Source organism: Poecile atricapillus, chromosome 19 (genome assembly GCF_030490865.1).
Source record: "Poecile atricapillus isolate bPoeAtr1 chromosome 19, bPoeAtr1.hap1, whole genome shotgun sequence".
NCBI lineage: Eukaryota > Metazoa > Chordata > Aves > Passeriformes > Paridae > Poecile > Poecile atricapillus.
Genome location: NC_081267.1, coordinates 7,350,120 through 7,374,059, shown reverse-complemented (window position 1 = coordinate 7,374,059; position 23,940 = coordinate 7,350,120). Strand labels below are relative to the sequence as shown.

Here is a 23,940-nt window from a genome sequence, read left to right as displayed (position 1 = left end):
CAGCTTCATCCACCCTTGGAGGATCCACGTTGGGAAGAGACCTGGTGATCCATGTTCCCTGGGATCCATGCTGGGAAGACACCTGTCTCTTTTCCTGCCCATGGCAATGTCATGATGTGGGATCAAGGAATGTGAGAGTCTGACCATGTCCCTGTCATTATATCCAATCCCATCTCAGGTCATTGCCAGGGGCAGGAAAAGGACTCCCTCTCTGTCACCAGAGGAGAAGGGTGTCCTTTCCAGGCAGGAGGAAATACATGGTCAGGAAGAAACAGTGGTGTTTTAGTTTTCCCTGTAAATAATTTGTCTTATCCCTTCTGTTATCTAAATTGTTTCCATTCCTGTTTGTTCCTTATCCCGTTGCTCTTCTCAATAAATTGTTCTTATCCCAGCATGGGTATTGGAGAGTAATAAATTCTCGCTCACGGTGAGAGACTTCTCCAGGGTCAAGCTGTTCAAGTATAAGCAATTTATTATAAGGGTGAAAGGAGGGGAGACCCGTGTCCGCCACCAGCCTTGGCGTCCACGTGGTCCAAGGGAGGGGAGAGAGAACAGGTTGAGCAGGGGACGTGAGGTTGGATGAGGGAGGGAGGGAGTAAGAGAGCAGCAGGGGGAAAGAGGGAAAAGGCAGAGGGAGAGAGCAGGGAAGACGAGAGGGGTAGGAGCAGGGAGAGGGGGCTGAGAGTTAGGAGTGGGGGAGAGGGGTAATGGGGTAAGAGGGAAAGGGTATGGGGTCAGGGAGAAGAGAGAAGAGTAAAGAGGTCAGAGTAAAGAGTAAAGAGAGCGAAGTTCTTGTTACAATTCAATATATCTTTTTCTATCGTGAATATTCTAATTCTTAGTAACCAATCACCATGAGACACACCCACTAAAGAATTTACATTCAGCCTATGCGCTTCCCTCTATTAACATACAGTGTTGCATTTTAGATTCTACAAAACCTTACAACTTCTTTCCTTGCTTCTTGACCTTTGCATTCTTTATCAGCAGAAGGACATTGTTTTATCAACAGGGATTCTCCTCTAGCTGGCTAAGCTATTGTTCTTTGGTTAACCAGTACTCAGTATCCTATGATTCAAAGCAGGCTTTCATTTCCACTTTGATTCTAGCCTTCATATTTCCAGAATCTTTTGTTAAACCATCACATTCATAAGGTTTCCCTGTTTCACCTTCCCCAACACATGGGATCTTTCCCTTTTGTGCTTTCCATGGGAGGTGGGAGGGAAGCGAGTGGCAGCACAGTTTCAGCCGGAGCAGGAAATTGGGGAATCCCATTCCTGAAGCCCAGCCCATGGAAACCGAGCATCCCAGCTGGTGCCAGGCCTGGTTGGGAGCAGGTCCCTGGCTGGGGGCTGTGGGAACCTCTTCCCTCTGGTGCCCAGGGACAGGAGTGGAGGGAGCGGCTGGAGCTGAGGCGGGCAGGTTTAGGCTGGATGTGAGGAAAAGGTTTTTCCCGCGAGGCTGCTGGGGCACTGAACAGGCTCCCCAGGGAAGGCTCCCAGCTCCAGGGCTGGCTGAGCTCCAGCAGCGTTTGGCCAGCGCTGCCAGGCCCAGGCTGGGATTGTTGGGGTGTCCTGTGCAGGGCCAGCAGTTGGACTGGAGGATCCCCATGGCTCCCTCCCAACTCAGCCAATTCTGTGGCTCTGGGATCCCATGAGCCTGGGGATGGGACTGGAAATGGTTGCCATGGCAATGGGCTCTGGCTCCAGGCCTGAGCTGGTGTCCATGGCAACCACCCCTGGCATGGGGTCTCCATGGAGCTGCCAACGGACTTACCATAGCAACAAGAGGCTGGTTATGGTTGCCATGGAAACAGATCATAACAATGGGGCAGATGTTGCCATGGGAACAGACCACAGCAGGGAGACAGCTCTGGCCAGGAGCAGCTCCTGAGCACAGCCCAGCAGGGCTGGGGCCCTGCCAGGGCAGCTCAGGGACACCAGCAGGCCCAGACAGAGCTCCCAGGGGCTCAGCACTGGCAGGGGCTGGGGGATGTGCCAGAGGGGGCTGTGTCACAGTGGCACCTCTGTGGCTGTGTCCTGGAGCCCCAGAGCAGCTGTGATGTCAGAAAGGGGCTGTGTGACAGCTCAGAGTTTGTTGTGTGACGTCACTGTGCAGCTATGGCATCATAGAGGGGACTGTGTGACATCACAGAGAAGGCTGTGACATCATGGCATGGCTGTATGACATCATTGCGCCACGTATGACATTGGTGCCGCAAAGAGCGGCGCCAATGGCGGGGCCGGAGGCGGCTCTGGGGGCGGGGCCGGGGCTGTGGGCGGGGCCGCAGCGGAGCAGCGCGATGGCTCCAGCGCTGGGGCCGGGGGCGCTCCCGGGGGGCGGCGAGAGGTGAGGGGGACCCCCGGCACCGGGACTCTTTGATCGCCCATTCCGGAGCGCCGAGGGGCCCCTAAACCCCCATTCCTGGGCGCCGCCATCCCACCGAACCCCCATTCCCGGCCGTGGGTCCCACCCTGCACCCCCTTATCGGGCACCAGGAACGCCTGCACCCCTTTCCCGGCCATCACGCCTCCCGCAGCCCCCAGAGCCCCCTTCTCCTTGACCCATTTTCCCCCCGGACCCCTATTCCTGCCTCTCCCTGCACCCAGCCCCTCCTTTCCTCAGCACTGAGGACACCCGGGACCCCTATTCCCAGCCATCCCGGCTTTCCCTGCCCTCTCCTGGCAATGGGGACACCGGGGACCCTTGGAGCTCCCTTTCCTGGATACAGGAACGCCCTGAACTCCAGCCATGCCACATCTAGCCAGCCCCAGCCTCCCCTCTTGTCAGTCCTGGCATCCCCAAATGCCCTTCCCGTCTCTCCCCGTTCCCCCTTTCCTTCAGCCGTGACCCCCCCGATCCCAAATCTCCAAATGTCCCCCCAGTTCTCCTCTCCCTGCGTTCCCTGCACGCGGCGCTGTTGGAGCCCGGCCCGGGCTTCCCGCAGTCCATGTCCATGGGGTCCCTGGCTGGGATCCCCTTCCAGCGCCGCCGCAGCGAGCGGGGCCGGGCGGAGCCGCAGCCGCCGGGGATGGCGGCCGGAACCGAGCCGGGATATTGGGATAGCCAGAGCTGGGATATTGGGATAGCCAGGGCTGGGATATTGGGATAGCCAGGGCTGGGATATTGGGATAGCCAGGGCTGGGATATTGGGATAGCCAGGGCTGGGATCTTGGGATAGCCAGGGCTGGGATATTGGGATAGCCAGGGCTGGGATATTGGGATAGCCAGGGCCGGGATATTGGGATAGCCAGGGCTGGAATAACGGGATAGCCAGGGCTGGGATATTGAGATAGCCAGAGCCGGGATATTGGTGTTATAAATGCAATGGCAAAATAAGGTCAATAAAAAGCAATTTATTATAAAACAATTTAAGCACCTGCAACAAAAGAGAAAAACCACAATAAATAGGTCAGCGCAGCGCTGGGTGGACAGGGATCTATACCCAGAGGTATAGGTGTTCCCAAATCCACACTGTATGGGCTGCAGTCCGGGGTTCTTATAGGGGTTTTGTGCCCTGAGGCCAAAACTCCGAGCAGTCACTGTTCAACAAAGAGTCTTGATGGTTGGTTGAATGGATTTCCTGGAACCGGTGAACTGAATCAATAGACAGTGGGGCAGAGTCTCCTCATATGTAAAAAGGTCCTGGATGTTCCTTGATTTCATCCTGGTTTGGGCCATCAGGATGGAGTGGTTGGCTCCGGGGTTGGGGCCGATGAATATCTCGGCTGGGCTTCTTTCTTTGTCTAGTTTGATTGCTCCCCACCTGTAGCTTGTCAGGTGGGGTGTTCAGGTCCGGTGATGAGTATCTTGTCTGTTTCTTTTGTCCAGCCTGATGGCCCGTGTCCTGCTTATTCTTTTAGGCTGATGGGGGCTGGCTAGGATCATTATCCCGATGCCGGTAGAATTGTTATCTCTAAAATGGATGTTTGTGGCTGGATCTAGGGAGGAATCCTTGGCCACACTATATTTTATATTTTCTCATGTTATTATACTACAGATATATTTATTTAGGCCTTTACGAATTTTTATTCATAACTACATTTATTACATTGGGATAGCCAGGGCTGGGATATTGGGATAGCCAGGGCTGGGATACTGGGATAGCCAGAGCTGGGATATTGGGATAGCCAGAGCTGGGATATTGGGATAGCCAGGGCTGGGATATTGGGATAGCCAGGGCTGGGATACTGGGATAGCCAGAGCTGGGATATTGGGATAGCCAGAGCTGGGATATTGGGATAGCCAGGGCTGGGATATTGGGATAGCCAGGGCTGGGATATTGGGATAGCCAGGGCTGGGATCTTGGGATAGCCAGGGCTGGGATATTGGGATAGCCAGGGCTGGGATATTGGGATAGCCAGGGCTGGGATATTGGGATAGCCAGAGCCGGCACAAGGAGCGGCACCGGCACGGGGCCAGCGGGGAGCTGCAGATGCTGCAGCAGCGGCACAGCCAGAGCGGGGCTGAGCGGGGGGAGCCGGGCCTGGGGGATCTGTGGGGCTGCGATGGCAACTGTGGCACCGCCATGGGGATTCCTGAGATCCAGGCTGAGGGATTAACAAATTCCCTGGCTCACAGCTGCAGGGAATGTCTCCGGAAATATGTCAGATATGGGCGGGAGGCGCTGGAGTGTAAAGGTGGGGAGGACAGAGTTCCCAGGGGATATGGGAATGGGAATGTGGGATCGGGGAGGGCAAAATTTGGGAACATTTGAATTCCCATGGAAATTCCATGGATGGATCTCAGACATCATCCCATTCCCATGGGACCTCAACGGATGGATCCAGCTGCTGTCCCATTCTGTAGATGGATCTCACTGCTATGCCATTCCCATGGAATTCCATGGGCAAATCTTCCTATCCCACTGCCATGGGAGCTCCAATCCGGTTCCCCCCAAACCCATCCTGGGGGACCCCCCATGACCCACCCATCCACCCCAAACTCTTCCTGGGTCCCCCCTCATCCCCCCACAACGGGAATTCCTGGGAGTCCCCCCGTGTCCCCTCCCCCAGGACTATGGGGGTCCCACCCTGCCTGTCCGTGCACCCCCAGATTTCTTCCACAGCCCCCCTGTGATGGTGGAGGGCGGGGGCCGAGTGCTGGTGCCCCCCTGCCTGCAGCAGATCCAGCGGTGAGGGCAGTTCGGGGGGTCCCTCAGCATTTGGGGTCCCTGGGATTTGGGGTGACCCCCCGGGCTCTCCATGATCTCCCTGAACACGCTGACGCTGCCCGTGCGCAGTGAGAAGGTTCAAACCCAGCACGGGGTCCCCAGCACTGCCACCCGCATTGCCCAGGTACCCCCAAACCTGCCGAGAACCCCCAAACCCCCCGGGACACCCCAACCTCCTCTGATCCCAAACACAGCCCTGGATGCTCCAAAAACTCCCCAAGACTGCAAAACCCCATACAGACATTGAGAAGGTTCATACCTGGCATGGGGTCCCTATCTGCATTACCAGCAGGTTCCCTAAAACAACCCATCCCTAAAAATGTCACTTAAAGCCGTCATGATCCCCCCTCAAAAGGGGTTTGTGGGGCTGTGACTGCACAAACACCCTAAAATGGGGAGGAAAAAACACCCCTGTAGTGGTGGGATCCCCCCCAAAAAACCTGAAAAAGAGAAAAACTCCTCTTGAGAGGGGCCTGAAGACCCTGAAAGGCCCTGGAAGAGGGACAAGATCCCCTCCTCTGCTGGGGCCTCCCCGAGCCGGGAACTCTCCCGTTCCTGCACTCGGCGGAGCCCCGAACGACGGCGGCTCCTGGGCTGAGCCCCCCTCAGCCGGGGCTGCGGGGGGAACTGGGGGGGCTGGGACGGGGCTTGGGGGTCCTGGGGTGAACTGGGGGACCCTCAGTGCTCCCACCTCCCCCTGTTCCCCTGTCCCGCCCTGTCCCCATTGTTCCCCCAAACCTCCGCTGCCCCCAGCTCGGTTTGGGGGGGACCCAGCCCTTTCCCATCGTGTCCCGGCCCGGCCCCGCTCACCCGAGGGCTCCGAACCACGCCCAGGGACAGAGGAGGGACAGAGGAGGAGGAAGAGGAGGGACAGAGGAGTAGGAAGAGGAGGAGCAGGAGGAGGAAGAGCTGGAGCAGGCAGAGGATGTTGTAGTTGATAGCCTGAAATGTATTTTTCTCATCTTTTAGTTGTGATTTCCCCCCCCCAGCTTCTCTTTCTCCTAATTGTTTACCTGGCGTCAAGTTACCATGGTTACTGAAGTTTCTCTCCTCAGCCCCACGGCGAGAGGCCGGATAGAGTAAAGAGAAGACCGTGCTGGCATTTCCAGCTGCTTGAAGTTTCTTTAGCCCAGGAAAGCACGGGGCTGAGAGAAGAGAGACCCCTCTTTCCAACACGGAAGTTTGTAACTTTGTTTTTCCTGTCCCAGGATGCCTCTGAGCTATGGAAGCTGAGAGGGCATGCTTATCTTTCCTTTCTTTCCCCCCTGTGTTGCCAGGAAACCAAGCCCCCCCTCTCTCCCCCTCTGTCCCTCTGTGGAGAATACTCCTACACCTCTGTGGGCATTTGAAGAAGTTGGTGTCTGTTATTTCTTATCTTGATGTGTGTAACCTTGATTTGTAGAAAGTTTGTAAGATGTACTAACTGAGAAAAATAATTGGTTCTTTCTCTGATGTTCCCTCCCTCCGAGAAACCCTGTTAAAAGAAACCCCCCAGACCCCAAATCCTTTGTCTCTCGTCCTTTGGATTCCCCTTCACAGAAATAAACTGTGGAATGCAAACCAGAGAGAGAGTCCCCCCCTGATTTCTTTACTCGCTCTATAGACTTGAATTCTTGAAGAAAATCAGTGAACCCCACAAACATCTGCTGGCTCGAAACTCGAGTGAAGAGAAACCTCATCACTGAGCTAGCCGGGCCACTCGAGAAGATCGAGTCAGATGGCGCCCAGAACGTGAGGCTGGCCTGTCCCTCAATACAGGGGACAGAAGAACCACGGAAGGTGAGATTCTGACCACCGCTGGGACGACATCTACCCCAGAAGCGTCTCTTCGCTGTTTTAAGTGGAAGACGTGTTGGGGAGAAAAGCAAGAACCCCTGTGCACCAAGGGGCTGCTTTTGAGAGCGAGACAACGGCAGGAGCATTCTGAAGACTGAATTCCCCAAAGGGGGGAAGTGGTGAAGAGGGAGTGGGTGAGAGAAGAGTCCCATCCCAGGTGAAACTTCTGGATGCAGAGCAGTTTGGAGCCGTTGGTGAAATAGCTGCGACGGACAGGTGAGATCACAGAGATGGGTGCAAGACTGTCTGTAGCACAAAGGGGGATTTTTAATCAAGTGATTGGCATTTTGCAAATTGGAGAGAAACCATTTTCTAAGAAAAAAGTGAAAAAATTAGTGAATTGGGTTTTTTTAAATTTTTCTCAGGTGTCTCCTGCAGATGTAACTTCTGTTTCCTTTTGGAACAGAGTGGGGACAAAATTGACTGAATCTGTGAATGCTGGAGATAGTTCAGCAGAGAAAGTAATCCATTTGTTTGTTTTGATCAGACTAACCCTTATTGAGAAAGAAGAAAAAAGGTTACCCAATCCTAACCCTGATAACCCTGTTTCTTTACCTCAACCCTGTTACCCTAAGCTGGGGGAGTCCTCTCAGCACCCCTGTTCCAGGAGCTCTGGCCAAGCTGTTGGAAACCTTTCCCTAAAACCCATCCCAGCTCCCTCTCCTACCCCTCTTTATCCTGAATATCCCTCTCCTTTTGTTCCTGGTGATCTTTTGGGTACACAAGATGGAGGAGACCACATGGTGAGTCTCCCCCCAAGTGTTACACAAAGGGCCCAGGAACTTCAAAATGGTGGTGAGCACATGGTCGACCCTCGGGTTGCTTCTTCTTCCCACAATCCCTTTGTTTCCCCTCCCCCCTTCAACCCTTTCCTCCCTCAAGACCTCCCCCCTCCTGGTCCTCCAGACCCTCCCTCCTCTGCCTCCGCCCCACCCCTCAGGGGTGTCTCCCTCCCAAGGCACCCCGCCCCTGACCCCTCCTACCCCCCCTGCAACCCCGCCTGCCCTCTCTCTGCTGCTGGCTCCCAGGTCACTCCCTCCAGCTCACACAGTGTGGAGAAGGGAGGGGGTGAAGGGACAAACCAGGAACAGAGGCCTGCCTTCTTTGCAGCACCTGTAACTTTTGGGAGGGGAGGAGCATTACCAGAATGGAATGCAATGTCATTTCGGTTGAAAATGGAATTATGCAAAGCAGGAAAAGAGTTTGGAAAGGAAAGCCAATTTTTTAAAAGTCTTTTAAAGGCAACCCTCTCCTCCAACCAATTGGTCCCCCATGATTTAAAGGATTTGTTTTCCTGCCTTCTATCCCCAGGAGAATATTTGCTCTGGGAAGGGGCTTGGAAAAGATTGTTGAAAACCCTTTTGGGAGAATTACTGAGCAGTGATTTTGAAGCTTTAGATGAAAGGGGTAAAATAATTACCATGAATCATTTATGTGGTGAAGGTGATTGGAGTGAACCTATTGACCAGGCCCAAAATTTGCCAAAAGGAGTTAGAGAGAAAATACAGAAGGCTGCAGAGAAAGCATTTTTCAATATTCCTCTTTCTGAATCTGTTGTTCCCTATGCTCAAGTTAAACAACGTTTTGATGAAAGATTTGTAGATTTTGTGAATAGATTAAAGGTACAGATTGAAAGACAAGTGCAGAATACCACCCTGCACTCTGACTTGCTGTTGGAAATGGCTCGAGTGAATGCGAATGAAGCCTGCAAAGCACTGATTCGGGTGCTGCCAAAGGATCCACCACCGACCTTGACAACTTTGATTGAGATGTGTACGGATGTAATCAGCACTTCAGTGCCAAGGACTGAGGATTCCCAGAGAACCCCAGGAAGGATTGCAGCCACAGCTGTACCTACTCTGCCATCGCCAGCCAAGCCGAAGGGACCATTCACCTGTCATCGGTGTGGACAGCCAGGACATTTTGCAAAGTTCTGCCAAGTGCCATATCCTAACAAGCAAGGGCAGGGAAACCGGGAAAAGGGAGGGGGTCCTCAGAACCAAAAAAACTAGATACACAGCGCGAGTCTATTCCGCGCAGAGACACAAGTGGAATAGAGGTCACAGGTGGAGGGAAAATTGAATGTGATAACACTCTTAAATGTGACATTTCTCACAGGTCTGACTTCTGCCACCGAAATAACACCAAGGGTTGTGAGGTTTGGAAGCCAAAATTACCTCTCAAATTGTTCACTGTGAAAGATCATTTTTTTAGATCTCGCCACTGGACGGTTGTTTCCGTTGACCCACTGAGGGAAAAACTGACGGCTGACCTGAATTGTAAGTTTCTTGTTATTGGGGACACAAAAAACACACCCCCAGAGATTGAAATTTCTCCTGTCACTCTTTCAGCTGACTTGGATGCACTCATCCTTTTGGCACGGTGCATCAACCCACCATTCTACCTGGCACAAGGGCAAGTAATTGCTCAAGCTATTCCCATTCCATCAGGGATCCCAGTAGATGATGTAGCACCTCAGATCTACTGGGCTCAAGCAGTGGGAGAAAACAAACCCATCATCTCATGCCATTTGAAAAAAGGTAGTGAAGGCATGGGAATGACAGGCATGATAGACACAGGAGCAGATGTGACTGTCATCCCTGAAAGGAGATGGCCACCGCAATGGGAACTGCAACCGATGGTTAACCACATCCAAGGTATAGGGGGAGCCCAATTGGCCAAGATATCAAAGGAACCCATTCAGATTAGAGGACCTGATGGGAAAATAGCATCTATTCGCCCCATTGTCACTGACTTCCAGGTTCCCCTGTGGGGAAGAGATGTCATGTCCCAATGGGGAGTCCGCATTGAAATTCCAAAAACACCTCGGGATTTTTGATTGCGGCCACTGAGAAGCGCCAGACCCAAAAACTAGAATGGACCACAGATTCCCCAATTTGGATACCCCAGTGGCCGCTGAGTAAAGAGAAATTAAAGGCGCTAAATGAGTTAGTAGATGAGCAATTAGCCCAAGGCAATATTGAACCTACTTTTAGCCCTTGGAACACCCCTGTGTTTGTCATTAAAAAGCCAGGGAAAGACAAGTGGAGATTGGTTCATGATCTGAGAGAAATTAACAAAGTCATTGTGGACATGGGACCTCTTCAACCAGGAATGCCGTCTCCTGCCATGCTTCCTCAAGATTGGGAATTGGCTGTGATTGACATCAAAGACTGCTTTTTCAAAATTCCTCTAGACTCTATCGATGCCCCCAGGTTTGCTTTTTCTGTGCCTTCCCTCAACAGAGAAGCCCCAATGAGAAGGTTTCATTGGAAATCCCTCCCTCAAGGGATGAAAAATTCACCTGTGATTTGTCAATGGTATGTTGCCGCCTTGTTATCCCCTGTGCGAGCTGAGGTGGGGGAAGCCATCATCCTGCATTATATGGATGATGTGCTAGTGTGTGCCCCCCAGGAAAAACTGCTCCAGTCCACACTGGACCGGGTGACCGAAGTTTTAACAACTGCAGGACTCACCCTTCAGGAGGAAAAAGTACAAAAGATGCCTCCTTGGAAATACCTAGGTCTGGAAATCACTGCAAAAACAATTGTTCCTCAGAAATTGGCTTTTAACAGCAATCCCAAAACCTTAGCCGACTTGCACTCTCTGTGTGGAACACTGAATTGGGTTAGGCCTTGGCTAGGCATTGCCACTGATGACCTAGCCCCTCTTTTCAATTTATTGAAAGGGGGAGATGAGCTGAGTGCTCCAAGGACACTGACTCCAGAAGCCAAGGATGCTTTAGAGAAGGTAAGCAGCATGATGGAGAAGAGACAGGCACATAGATGCCATCCAGAGCTGCCTTTCAAATTTATTGTAATGGGGAAATTGCCACACCTTCAGGGGTTGATTTTTCAGTGGGACAAGGACCAGAAAGACCATTTGATTATCATAGAGTGGGTCTTTCTCAGTCACCATCGATCCAAAAATATTACAAGGCCACAGGAATTGATGGCCCAGCTGGTTGGAAAGGCCAGGCTGAGACTGAGAGAACTTGCTGGTTGTGATTTTTCATGTATACATTTGCCCCTAAGTCTCTCTGAGGAAGAAACCTCCTCAGTGAAGATGACCAGGGAAATGTTTGAGCACCTCTTGAGGAATCAAGAGACCCTGCAAATTGCTCTGGAGAATTTTACTGGGCAGATTTCAGTTCATGCCCCTGCACACAAATTGTTTAATTCAAAATTTAATTTGGTACCAAAAGATAAGAGGAGTCAGAAGCCCCTTGAGGCTTTGACTGTTTTTACTGATGCTTCTGGAGCATCCGGAAGGTCAGTAATGACCTGGAAGGATCCTCAGACGCAGCAGTGGGAATCAGATATTGATTATGTAGAAGGATCCCCTCAAATTGCTGAGTTAGCAGCAGTGGTTAGAGCATTTGAGAGATTTTCAGAACCATTCAATTTGGTCACTGATTCAGCTTATGTAGCAGGAGTAGTTTCCAGAGCAGAGAATGCAGTCCTCAAGGAGATCTCAAACAGAACTTTGTTTGAATTGCTCTCAAAATTGATTTATGCAGTGTCCCATCGAGAACATCCTTATTTTGTTATGCATACCCGGTCACACACAGAATTACCTGGTTTCATAGCAGAAGGGAATGACAGAGCTGATTCCCTGGCTGCTGCCCCTGTTGGGCTGGCCAGACTCCCTGACCTGTTTCAACAGGCAAAATTAAGCCATGAAATGTTTCATCAGAATGTACCAGGTTTGATTCGACAGTTTAATCTGAAACGAGATCAAGCCAAAGCCATTGTGGCCACATGTCCCCACTGTCAGCGCACAGCTCTGCCATCCCTGGGTGCTGGAGTCAATCCAAGGGGACTTGAAAGCTGTGAAGTATGGCAAACTGATGTAACACACATTCCTGAATTTGGACAGGTAAAATATGTACATGTATCTATTGATACCTTCTCAGGAGCAATTTTTGCCTCAGCCCATGCAGGAGAAAAAGGTGTGCATGCCACAAAGCACCTGTTGCAAGCTTTTTCTGTGCTAGGAATCCCTAAAGAAATTAAAACAGATAATGGACCAGCATATATTTCGAAAGTGTTTAAGGAATTTTTGCAAGAATGGGGAGTGAGACACAAGACAGGAATCCCCCACTCTCCAACAGGTCAAGCAATAGTAGAGAGAGCACACCAGTCACTCAAAAGAGTTTTGAAAAATCAATGGAAAGACAAAGTAAAGTTAACACCACAAGAAAGATTATGCAAAGCCCTGTTCACTCTCAATTTTTTAAACTGTTCTATGGAAGATCAAAACCCCCCAGTGGTTAAGCATTTCTCCCCTCATAGCAAACACAAGCTCAAGGAACATCCACCAGTGTTGATGAGAGACCCTGAGAGTGGAAAAATTGAAGGTCCTTACAAATTAGTGACATGGGGAAGAGGATACGCTTGTGTATCAACACCCCTGGGTTTACGGTGGGTCCCACAGAGGTGGGTAAAACCGTACATTGAAAAACATCCCACAAGACCCCCTGATATTTCAGTGGCGGAAGTTAAAAGAACAAACAGGTATTTGGGTGGAGAAGGAAATCCAGATTCTCCATTCTACCCTGATTTTCCTCTGTTGAATCTGTTTATTGATGAATTCAGCTAATGTTTTTTGTTTTTTGTTAACCTGTATTTTAGGAAGAAACCATCCCCAGCGGGGATTTTCGGGATGGCTGTCTTCTGTTTTTCGGACTGTTTTAGGGTTTTTTGCAATTGTTGTTGTTGTTTTGATTATGTTTTCTGTTTTGCAACGTTGGTGTGTTACCACCACCACCAAGTTAATTTCTCCTGCACCTCAGATAAATGCTGTGGAATTCCCAAATCCCAATACAACCCAAACCCCTTCCCCTTGGTTTGAAGAAGTAAAACCGAGTTCCCTTCCTTCTTTTAGAAAAAATTAGGGGGAGATGTTGTAGTTGATAGCCTGAAATGTATTTTTCTCATCTTTTAGTTGTGATTTCCCCCCCCCAGCTTCTCTTTCTCCTAATTGTTTACCTGGCGTCAAGTTACCATGGTTACTGAAGTTTCTCTCCTCAGCCCCACGGCGAGAGGCCGGATAGAGTAAAGAGAAGACCGTGCTGGCATTTCCAGCTGCTTGAAGTTTCTTTAGCCCAGGAAAGCACGGGGCTGAGAGAAGAGAGACCCCTCTTTCCAACACGGAAGTTTGTAACTTTGTTTTTCCTGTCCCAGGATGCCTCTGAGCTATGGAAGCTGAGAGGGCATGCTTATCTTTCCTTTCTTTCCCCCCTGTGTTGCCAGGAAACCAAGCCCCCCCTCTCTCCCCCTCTGTCCCTCTGTGGAGAATACTCCTACACCTCTGTGGGCATTTGAAGAAGTTGGTGTCTGTTATTTCTTATCTTGATGTGTGTAACCTTGATTTGTAGAAAGTTTGTAAGATGTACTAACTGAGAAAAATAATTGGTTCTTTCTCTGATGTTCCCTCCCTCCGAGAAACCCTGTTAAAAGAAACCCCCCAGACCCCAAATCCTTTGTCTCTCGTCCTTTGGATTCCCCTTCACAGAAATAAACTGTGGAATGCAAACCAGAGAGAGAGTCCCCCCCTGATTTCTTTACTCGCTCTATAGACTTGAATTCTTGAAGAAAATCAGTGAACCCCACAAACATCTGCTGGCTCGAAACTCGAGTGAAGAGAAACCTCATCACTGAGCTAGCCGGGCCACTCGAGAAGATCGAGTCAAGAGGAGGCTCCACGTGCGCTCCCCGCTCTCTGGATCTGCAGCTCCTTCGGGACCATCGCCCCCCATCCCGCAGGTGCCCGGGGAGGGGGAGCTCGCCCCAAATACCCCGGGGCTCCCTGGGTTTGGGGTTTTTGGGGGGGATGTTTGGGGATGGCAGGGCTCCAGAGCCGAGCCGCAGATGCCCCTCGGGGGGTCCCCGGGGGTCCCCGGGAGGTGTTTTTGGGGGGTCCCGGTGGCGGCAGAGCCCCGGCAAAGGGGCCGGGGGGATGCGGGTCCGGCATGGCCGGGAAAGGGGCTCGGGGCTCCCGGTGCCGGCAGTGGCTGCTCCCAGCATTGCCCAGTTGCTCCCCCCGTGTGGTTCCAGTGTCCTCGGCACCGCAGGACGAGCCAAATCACTCCCAGTCATTCACTATTAGGGTACAATTTGTCTCCATTTTCCCCAAATGTTGTCTCAATTATTTCCCCCACTTTTGCTCCATTTTCCCCCAATTTATTCCCATTTTTGCACAGTTTTATTTAATTTTTCCCCAATTTTCCCCCGTTTTTATTTCATTTTTTCCCTATTTTTTCTCCATTTTTCCTCATTTTTATCCCATTTTCATATAATTTTCCCCCATTTTATCCTATTTTTTTATTTTTCCCCAAGTTTTTCCCCATTTTTCTCCTTTTTTCCTCCATTTCCCCCTTTTTTTATCTCATTTTTTTCTCTATTTTTCCCTAATTTCCCCCCCTATTTTTCCTCCACTTTCCCTTAACTTTTTCCTCATGTTTTCTCATTTTTTCAGTTTTTTTTCCCCATATTTAATCTACTTTTTCTCAATTTCCCCATTTTACACCACTTTTGCTCCATTTTTCCCCAATTTTTTCCTTATGTTCTCTCCTATTTTCTCCATTTTCTGCCATTTTTCTCCCATTTTTCCTTCACTTTTACCATTTTTATTCCCTTTTTCTTCCATTTCTCTCCCAGTTTCCTGCCTTTTTTCCCCATTTTTATCCCAATTTATTCTCATTTTTCCCCATTTTTCCCAATTTTCTTCCATTTTTTTCTCCATTTTTTCCCCAATTTTTCCTCCATTTCTCTCCCATTTCCAGCATTTTTTCCTATTTTTATAGCATTTTCCCCATTTTTCTCTCATTTTTGCTCCATTTTTCCTCCATTTTTCTCTTTTTTCCCATTTTTTCCAGCTTTTTCCAGATTATTTTTTTCTTTCTTTTCCTCACTTAATCCTGGATTTTTTCCCATTTTTCCCAATATTTTCCCCAATTTTTTTCCTCCCTTTTTTCCCATTTTTCCTGATTTTTGCCTATTTTTTTCCCAAATTTTTCCTGTTTTTTTCCTGGTTTTTTTTCCTATTTCTTTTCCTGATTTTTCCCTCATTTTTCAAATTTTTTTTCAATTTTTTTCCCATTTTTTTCCTGATTTTTGCCTCTGATTTGTCCCAATTTTTCCCCATTTTTTCCTGATTTTTGCCTGTTCTTTACCTAAATATTTCTTGGCTTTTTCCCATTTTTTTTCCATTTTCCAAGGGTTTTTTTCCCTGCCTTCTTTTCCTCATTTTTTCCCTGATTTCTTCCTGGATTTTTTCCCAGATTTTTCCTGGTCTTCTTCCTCCTTGATTTCCTGATTTTTCCCCTGTTTTTTCCAAATTTTTTTCCCCCATTTTTGTCCAGATTTTCCCCCATTTTTTCCTGATTTTTCCCTGTTCCTTTCCCAGTTTTTTCCAGGTTATTCCCTATTTTTTTTCTAAATTTTCCCCTGATTTTTCCCTGTATTTCCTAATTTTTTTTCCTGATTTTTCCTGATTTTTTTCCAAGTCTCTTTCCTCTCTCTTTTCTTGATTTTCCCCATTTTTTTCCTGATTTTTCTTGATTTCTTTTCCTGATTTTTCCTCTTTCTATTTCTGATTTTTTCCCAATATTTTCCCAATTTTTTCAAAAATTTTCCTTGATTTTTTTGTGGTTTTGTTCCCATTTTTTTCCCTAGATTTTTCCATTTTCCTTTCCCAAATTTTTCTGGTTTTCCCCAAATTTTTCCTGATTTTTCTTCATTAATTTTTTTTGATTTTTCCAGGTTTTTTTATCCTTTCCCTGATTTTTTTTCCCCTGATTTTCCTTTTTTTTTACAATTTTTTCTGATTTTTTTCTCAATTCTTTTTCTGATTTTTATGCAGTTTTTCCCCAAATATTTCTGGCTTTCCGTTGATTTTTTCAATTTTTTTCCAAATTTTTCCCTGATTTTTTTCCCAGGGTCTTTTCGTCTTTCTTTTCCTGATATTGTACCTGATTTTTTCCCAATTTTTTTCATGCTTTTCCCACTTTTTCCTGATTTTTTTCCTCTTCTTCTCCCAAATTTTTCTAGTTTTTTCTCAGTTTCTTCCCAAATTTTCCTGGTTTTTCCCATTTTTTTTCCCATTTTACCAGATTTTATTCCTCTTTCTTTTCCTGATTTTCCCCAATTTTTCCCAGTTCTTTCCCAGTTTTTTTTCCTGATTTTCCCATTTTCCCCAAATTTTTCCTGTTTTTTCTTGATTTTTTCTTTCTTTTCCTATTTTTCCTGATTTTTCCTCATGTTTTCTGATTTTTCCTGATTTTCCCATTTTTTTTCTGCTTTCTTTCCTGATTTTTTTCCCTGAGTTTTCCTTGAGGTTTCTCCTTTTTTTTTCCCCCAAATTTTTCCTGGTTTTGCCAACTTTTTGTCAAATTTTTCCCTGTTTTTCCCAAATTTTTCCCATTTTTTCCCTGCTTTTTCCCCAAATTTTTTTGATTTCGCCCTGGGTTTTTTTTTCTGTTTTTTCCCTGATATTTCACCTTTATTTTCCTTGAATTTACCCTGGTTTTATTCCCATTATTTCCCCATTTTTCTAGTTTCCTTTGCACTCCCAGTCTGATCCCAGTCACCCCCAGTATGAGGCCAGTGGCCCCCAGTTGCTCCCTGTCAGTTCCAGTATGACCCCAGTAGCCTCCAGTGTGATCCCTGGGACTCCCTGTCTCTCCCAGTATATCCCAGTCAGCCCCAGCACGCTCCCAGTCATTCCCACTTCCTCCCAGTTCCTCTCAGCATGATTCCAGTTGCTCACAGCCACTCCCAGTCAATCCCAGTATGATTCCAGTCACCCTCAGTGGGATCCCAGTCTCAGCCAGCAGGGACCCAGCTGCTCCCACTGTGATCCCAGTATGATCCCAGTTGAGTATGATCCCAGAATAGTTGCAATTCTTCCCAGTTCCTACCAGTATGATCCCAGTTGTCCCTGGAATAGTCCCAGTCCATCTCAGCATGGTCCCACTCACTCCCAGTGCCCCCACTGTGGATCCAGCTGTTCCCAGTATGGTCACTGTCACTCCCAGTATATCCCAGCTGCCCTCAGCATGCTTGTGCTCATTCCCAGTCATTCCCAGTTACCCCAGTAGGGTTCCAGTTACCCCAGTACAAACCAGTCCCTGCCAGTGCTGCCACTCCTGGGATCCCCCAGCCCTCTCTGTGTTCCCCCCTCCCGCATCTCCCCAGAGGAGCCCCAAGGGCTGGCAGTCCCCAGCCAGGGTCCCCAGCCAGCCCCAGGTTGGATCTGCAGCCCCCAATTTTCCCAGTTTCCCTCTCCATTTCCCTGGGCCGGGTTCCCCCCGTCCCCAGCGGGTGGGAGCAGCGGAGAGCCCCGCGCTGCCCATCCCGACCTGTCCCAGCTCCATCCCCGCTCCTGCCGTGGGCTGTGAGGGGTTTGGGAACGGGGCACCGAGGGTGTCACTGCTCCTGGGGGAGGAGGAGGAGGGATGGAAGAGGAGGGATGAAGAAGGAGAGAGAGAAGGGATGGAAGTAGGAGAAGGAGGTGGGGTTAGGGAGGAAGAGGAGGAGGAAGGATGGAAGGGGGGGAGGAGAGGGAGGAAGAGGAGGGACAAATGAGGATCAGGGAAAGGAGAAGGAACCACGAGGTCAAGCACTCCCCGAATTCATAGCCCCTCACCCCCCCATCCCACAGGTGACCGAGGAGGGGGAGCTCAGCCCAGATATCCTGGGGGGTCCCTGGGTTGGATTTAGTCAGGGGGGATATTTAAGAATTAAGGACTCCAAGGCTGAGCAGAAAATCCTACTTGGGGGGACATTGGGGGGTCCCAGCATCCCTAAGTGGGGAGATGGAAACAGGGGGAACTTTTCAGATTCCTGGCACTCCCAGCAGCCTGGGGAGGGCAGGGACTGAGTAGGTGGGGAACCCTCAGTACAAGCAGGACCCTCAGCAGCTGGGACAGGGGGAAGCCCAGAACACCAAAAGGGGAGACACCAGAGATGGGGAACTCCTGGGAGGCATTTTCAGGGCTGAATCTTGGTGTTTGTGAGGTTTTTATAGGCCAGTTCTCCGGGTGAAGCTGGTGACTTCTAGAGATGGACTTGGGTTGAGGGACCTTCAAACTGAAGATACTCTTCCCCTGTTTTACCCAAACCAGGATTTTGCATTCCCAAATCTTGGCCCGATGGAAAAAGAGGCTGCGAGGAAGAGGAAGATGCCCCAGGACACCCAGGCAGGTGAGGAGGAAGTCAGTGCCCCTTTCCCCCTCTCTCCTGCTCCATCTCCCAGCCCAGCCTGGCCCCCGGCTGCAGGACAACCCCGCTGCCGACGCCGTCCTGCCGGGGACGCACTGGGGGGATCTCCTTCCCCTTCCCTCTGGCACGGAGGCAAATCCCATCCTCTCCTTGTCCTTCCTCCCCCAGACAAGGAGCTGAGGATGGAGACCAGGGAGGACAAATCCCCACGGCAGAACCTTATGGAAGAGGCCATTTTGAGCAGCTCCACAGTGCAGGAAACCAACGGGGAGGAAAAGCCCTGGAGATCCCGCAGGAGGAGGGGCTCCAAACCCATCCCAGGGTGCTCTGAGGAGGAAAGACCCACCCTGTGCCGGGAAGGCGGCCGGAGATCCAGCCAGGGCTCTGAGCTGGTGGTCCATGAGCAGCTTCAGGATGGGGAGAAGCCCTACAAGTGCTTGGAGTGTGGGAAGAGCTTCAGCCGGAGCAACAGCCTGATCCTCCACCAGAGGACCCACAGTGGGGAATGGCCCTACGAGTGTGGGCAATGTGGGAAGGGCTTCAGCTTCAACTCCCAACCCGTCATCCACCAGCGCATCCACACTGGGGAGAGGCCCTATGAGTGTCCTGAGTGTGGGAAGAGGTTTCAGAGGAGCTCCACTCTCCGTGTGCACCAGCGGATTCACACGGATGAGAGGCCCTTCCGCTGCCCCGACTGTGGGGAGGGCTTCAAGCGAAACTCCAACCTCATCACCCACCAGCGCATCCACACTGGGGAGAGGCCCTACGAGTGTCCCCAGTGTGGGAAGAGCTTCAGAAACAGCTCTAATTTGACCATTCACCAGAGGACCCACACTGGGGAGCATCCCTATGAGTGTGGGGAATGTGGGATGACCTTCAGTCAGAGGTTCCATCTGACCATCCACCAGATGATCCACACTGGGGAGAGGCCCTACGAGTGTCCTGAGTGTGGGAAGAGGTTTCAGAGCAGCTCCACTCTCCTCAGGCACCAGCGGATTCACACGGATGAGAGGCCCTTCCGCTGCCCTGAGTGCAGGAAGGGCTTCAAGCGAAACTCCCACCTCATCACCCACCAGCACATCCACACTGGGGAGAGGCCCTACAAGTGTGGGAAATGTGGGAAGAGGTTTCAGACCAGGTCCAGTCTCCTCAAGCACCAGCAGATTCACATGGATGAGAGGCCCTTCTGCTGCCCCGAGTGCAGGAAAGGCTTCAAGGACAACTCCACCCTCATCAGGCACCGGCGCATCCACACTGGGGAGAGGCCCTACGAGTGTCCTCAGTGTGGGAAGAGCTTCATCCAGAAATCTCACTTGACCCAACACCAACAAAAGCACCACTAAGGGGAGCCCTGTGAGTGCCCCAAGTGCAGGAAGAGCTTCGTGCGCTGCCCCAGCTCCATCCCCCATCAGAGGACCCACGGGGCAGGACCTGATGATCCACGTTCCCAGTGATTTGTGGTGGGCAGACACTGAGCTAGTGGTCATTATATTTTGGTTTCAATTATCTTTTGATTAATCTTCATCCCTTTAAAACCAACAAATAGTGGTAAAAATCAAGAAATTCATCAAAGGCATCTAAAACCTCACATGTTACTAGTGCTACAATGGAATCTGGGAGATACATGGGAGTATTTGGGGGTATTTGGTGTAGTTGTTTCCATTTCTTGGCACTCAAAGAGACGAGAGGGTTTGGTCTGTCACCTCAAAACCACTCAGTGCCACTGAATCCTACTCAGTCCCTCTCCAAAATTATTCAATTCCACAGCCCCTCTGGGTGTGATGCCTTAAGTTTTATATTTTTCGTATTCTGCGCTGCCTAGGTTTGTAGCTTTGAACTTCATATTAATTGTTAGTGAGCTCTCTTCACAGAGTAGGTAGACAAAACAATTCCTTTTCTAGCTTGATACCAAGGACAATTGTTAGAAGTTTCAGGTCCAAAAGTATAAACAAGGGTGGACTGAAGAGAGAAAACAAGAAGTACAGGACTTCATCATCTGAAGCTGTAATTGGACAGTTAACAGATTGCAATATCCAGATGGACCTAAACTTCTAAAAATGTGAGACCTTGTGATCACTTGTCCATTTTTGTGACCATTTCTTGTTCATCCTGGGTGTAGCCCTGGCCAGGTTCTTGTACTGCCCAAGGTGTATCCTTGAAGGCCTTTTAATAAACTTTATTCTTAACTCTGTCTGGACTCTGTTCTAGGTCAGCCTTCTGAAGGCATCAGGTGGAATGGGGTTGGAAGGGGATTGGGTGAAGTGGGATGCAAATCAGGGGAGGGGTGAAATGAGAATTGGGTGAGGCAGGATGGTTGGGATGGAGTTTGGGAGGTGTGAAATGGGGGAAATAGGGATTAGGAAGGGGTCTTGATGTTCAGCAGGGATGGGATGGGTTTGCCTTGGGATTGGGGAGGTGGGGTGGGGTCTGCAATGAGACAGCCAAAGTTTGGGGATGATGAATGGAGGGAGAGCCCATTACTGAGTGAGTTTTTGTGTGAGGTGCCCCTGCCCAGGGAGGCAAAGATTTAGTTTCAAATGAACATTGTTAAAGTGAGAGGTGTGGGCAAGAGGGAATTCCATCCCTCTGCCTCAGAGGTTGGGCCCTGAGAGCCCAGGAAGAAACTCCACCCTGGACCCCTCGTGGGGAGGCAGCCCAGGGATTTCTGATTGGGTTTGGGCCCCTGGGGTTTCTCCCTTGCTGTGTTCCCAGTGGTCCCTGATCTTGAACTCCACCCTGGTTCTCAAACCCCATCTCCCTGCCTCTGTTTGGGGCTGTCTCTGGATCTGAGTTTGTTCCTGAGCTGAATAAATGTTTTCCTGAGCAGAATCCCATCTCGTTGGTGTCCCATGCCTGTTCCTGGTAACTGTGGCCTCCCTGGACATGATCCTGCGGCCCCGGAACGCAAGACCCCACAAAATTGAGACCTGCCCCCAGACCCCCCCAAAAATCCCAAAATTCCCTAAAATTCACCCAAATCCCTCAAAATTCCCTTAATTTCCCTAAAATGCCCTTTTTGTCTCCCTCTAGGACCAGGTGCCTCCACTGGATCTCAGGGACACCCCCAGGAATTTGGAGGGGATCTTTCCTCCCCTGCCACCCTCAAAAACACATTACTTTTGGGAAAAAAATTTTCCCAAAAATTCCTTGGATTCAAGGGGGAGGTCCCCCATTTTGACACATTTTTGGGGGGGGGTTCTCCCCCAAATCTTTCATGTTTTTTTTGCCTTTTTTTGCTATTTTTTGATGGTTTTGGCATGTGAGGTTTTTTTGGAGGAGGTTCCCCCAATTTTTTGAGGGGTCCCTCAATTTTTTTAGGGGGGAATCATCCCCTCCCTCAATTTTTCCTCTGTCCCCCTTCTCCCAGATTTGGGTTGGGGGGGGGGGGTCTTTTTTTTTATTTTTACCTTTTTTCCTCCCTATTTTTTTTCCCTCTTTTTATTTATGTGCACTTAATTTGGGGGGCTGAGGCGCAGGAATTTTGGGAAGGGGTCGCCTGGGGGGTGTTGGAAAAGTTGGGGACAACCTCCTCCCCAAAAAATGGGAAAAATCCCAGGAATTCTGGGGGTTCCCCCCCACCCAAAGTATGAAAGATGTGAAATAAAAAATTCATGTTCTCAGGTTTTTTGGTGAGTTTTGGGGAGGGAGATGCAATTTTGGGGGGCTTCTCGGGAGGGGTCACCAGTTTTTTGGGCAGGATCTCCTGAGTTTTGGGGTGGAATTTGGGAATTTGGGGGGAATTTGGGGGTTTGGGGGAAATTTTGGATTTTGGGGAGAATTTTGGGTCTTTTAGGGGAGGATTTGGGATTTTGGAAAAAAAAACTGGGTTTGGGGGAGAAAATTTGGAGGTTTTGGGGGGAATTCGAGGTTCAGGGGTAATTTTGGGGAGAAGGGATTTGGTTGCTTAGGGGCACCCCCCCATATTTTTGGGGAGGTATTTGGGATTCTTGGGGGAGAAAATTTTGGTGATTTGAGGTGTAATTTGAGAATCTTGAGGGGGGATTTGGGATTTTGGGAGCATTTGGTGGTTTTGGGGGGAAAATTTGGGAGGTGGGGAGAATTTTGGGGATTTTGAGAAATTTGGGGGTTTTGGGGAAAAATTTGGGATTTTTGGGGGGAAATTTGGAGTTTTGTGGGGGGATTTTGAGTCTTGGGAGGATTTGGGACTTTTGGGGGGGGTATGCGGGTTTTGGGGTTTTTAGGGGGATTTGGGAGAAATTTTGGGATTTTGGGGGAGAAATTTGGTGGTTTTGGGGGGAAATTCTGGGGTCCCAGGGGTATTCTGATTTTAGGAAGGGGATTTGGGGATGATATTTTGGGTTTTGGGGGAATTTCCATTGATGGGGAGGGGCATTTTGGGGAGGCATCCTGAATTTGGGGAGGGGTCTCAGGGGGGATTCCCGATTTTAGGGTGGGGTTTGGGGTGGATTTGGGGGGATTTTCCAGCGATGGGGAGGCATCTTGGGGGTGGGATTTGAGGAGAGGTCTCATCAGGGCACCATCCTGAGCTGGAAGTGGGGGGGGATGTTGGGAGTGGAATTTGGGGAGGATCTGGGGGGAGATTTTCCAGCCATGGGGAAGGGTCCCGATCCTGGGGCAGTTCCTGAATTTGGGGAGCAGTCTGGAATTTGGGGGGGTCTCATTGGGGCAGCAGGAGGGGCTGGAAGCGGGGCACGATGTTGGCGAAGCCGCTCTCCAGGGGGGCCGTGGGCAGCTCCTCGGGGGGTGCCGGGGGTCGCGGCCGCAGGCGCTGCAGCAGCGAGGTCAGGAACAGGAACAGCTCTGCCCGCGCCAGCGCCTCCCCCAGGCACAGCCACTGCCCTGTGGGGAGGGGGCGTCAGCACCGCCCCACCCCAAAGGGTCGGGGGTCCCAAAAGGGGCTGGGGATCTCTAAAGGGTCCGAGGGTCCCAAAAGGGCTGGGAGTCTCTAGAGGGGCTGGGGGTCCCTAAAGGGTCTGGGAGGTTTGGGATTGGGGTCCAAAAATGGTCTCGGGGTTTCAGGGGTGGAGGTCCGAAATGGGTCTGGGGTCCCCACCCCGAGGGATTGTGACACTCGGGAGCGGGGTGACCCAAGGTGTGGCTCACAGCAAATGCTCCACGGCACAAGGATATTGGTAGGCATATGATGGAGACAAGAATGAGGAGGAGACCTCCAGTATGGGTTCCAAAGGCTTTTACTCGGCAAAAATGTATACTCTGCTCAGTTTTGGGAGCTTGTCTTACAGCAGCTAGAGAAACTTGCTTTAAGCAAAAAGGGGAGGAAAAAACTAGAATGGACTCCTTTCAAAACCTAGTTGAAATTTTGCAAAAACAATTAGATGAAGAAAGGAATGAGATCTATCTGTTGCCAGTGGCCCAAAGAGAGGAATGGGTTAAAAATTCAAAGAATGCTTACTCACCAAAGAAACAGTGGAGAGGGAAACCCCTCTCATTAATCAAATTTACCCTCAAAAAGAACTAACTGATGAAAAATTGTGGGGAGCACTGCTGTCCTAGCTTGAAACCTTTAATTCAAACAGAATATAATCAAATCAATGATGAAGATCTTGATTCACACACAACCACTAAAGAAATCCCGTACACTGCTGCTGAATTGGCTGAGCTGCAAAAGGAGTACGGGCGTCTCCCTCACGAGTCAGAGACAGAACACATACTGCATCTCTCACCGGAGGAGATCAGATTTGACTGACAGAACAAGAAGCCAGT

General features: G+C 50.0%; 1 protein-coding gene across 1 annotated transcript in view; it reads left to right on the top strand.

The window, feature by feature from the left end:
* Window positions 1–23,940, top strand: part of LOC131586391 (zinc finger protein 850-like) — a gene marked incomplete at both ends in the record, with an annotated part of 76,423 nt that overhangs the window by 22,306 nt on the left and 30,177 nt on the right. Inside the window, 2 exons of the mRNA XM_058853221.1 lie at window positions 7,119–7,125; window positions 18,657–19,571. Coding sequence (XP_058709204.1) covers window positions 7,119–7,125; window positions 18,657–19,571 — 922 coding nt within the window. The remainder of the gene's footprint in view (window positions 1–7,118; window positions 7,126–18,656; window positions 19,572–23,940) is intronic.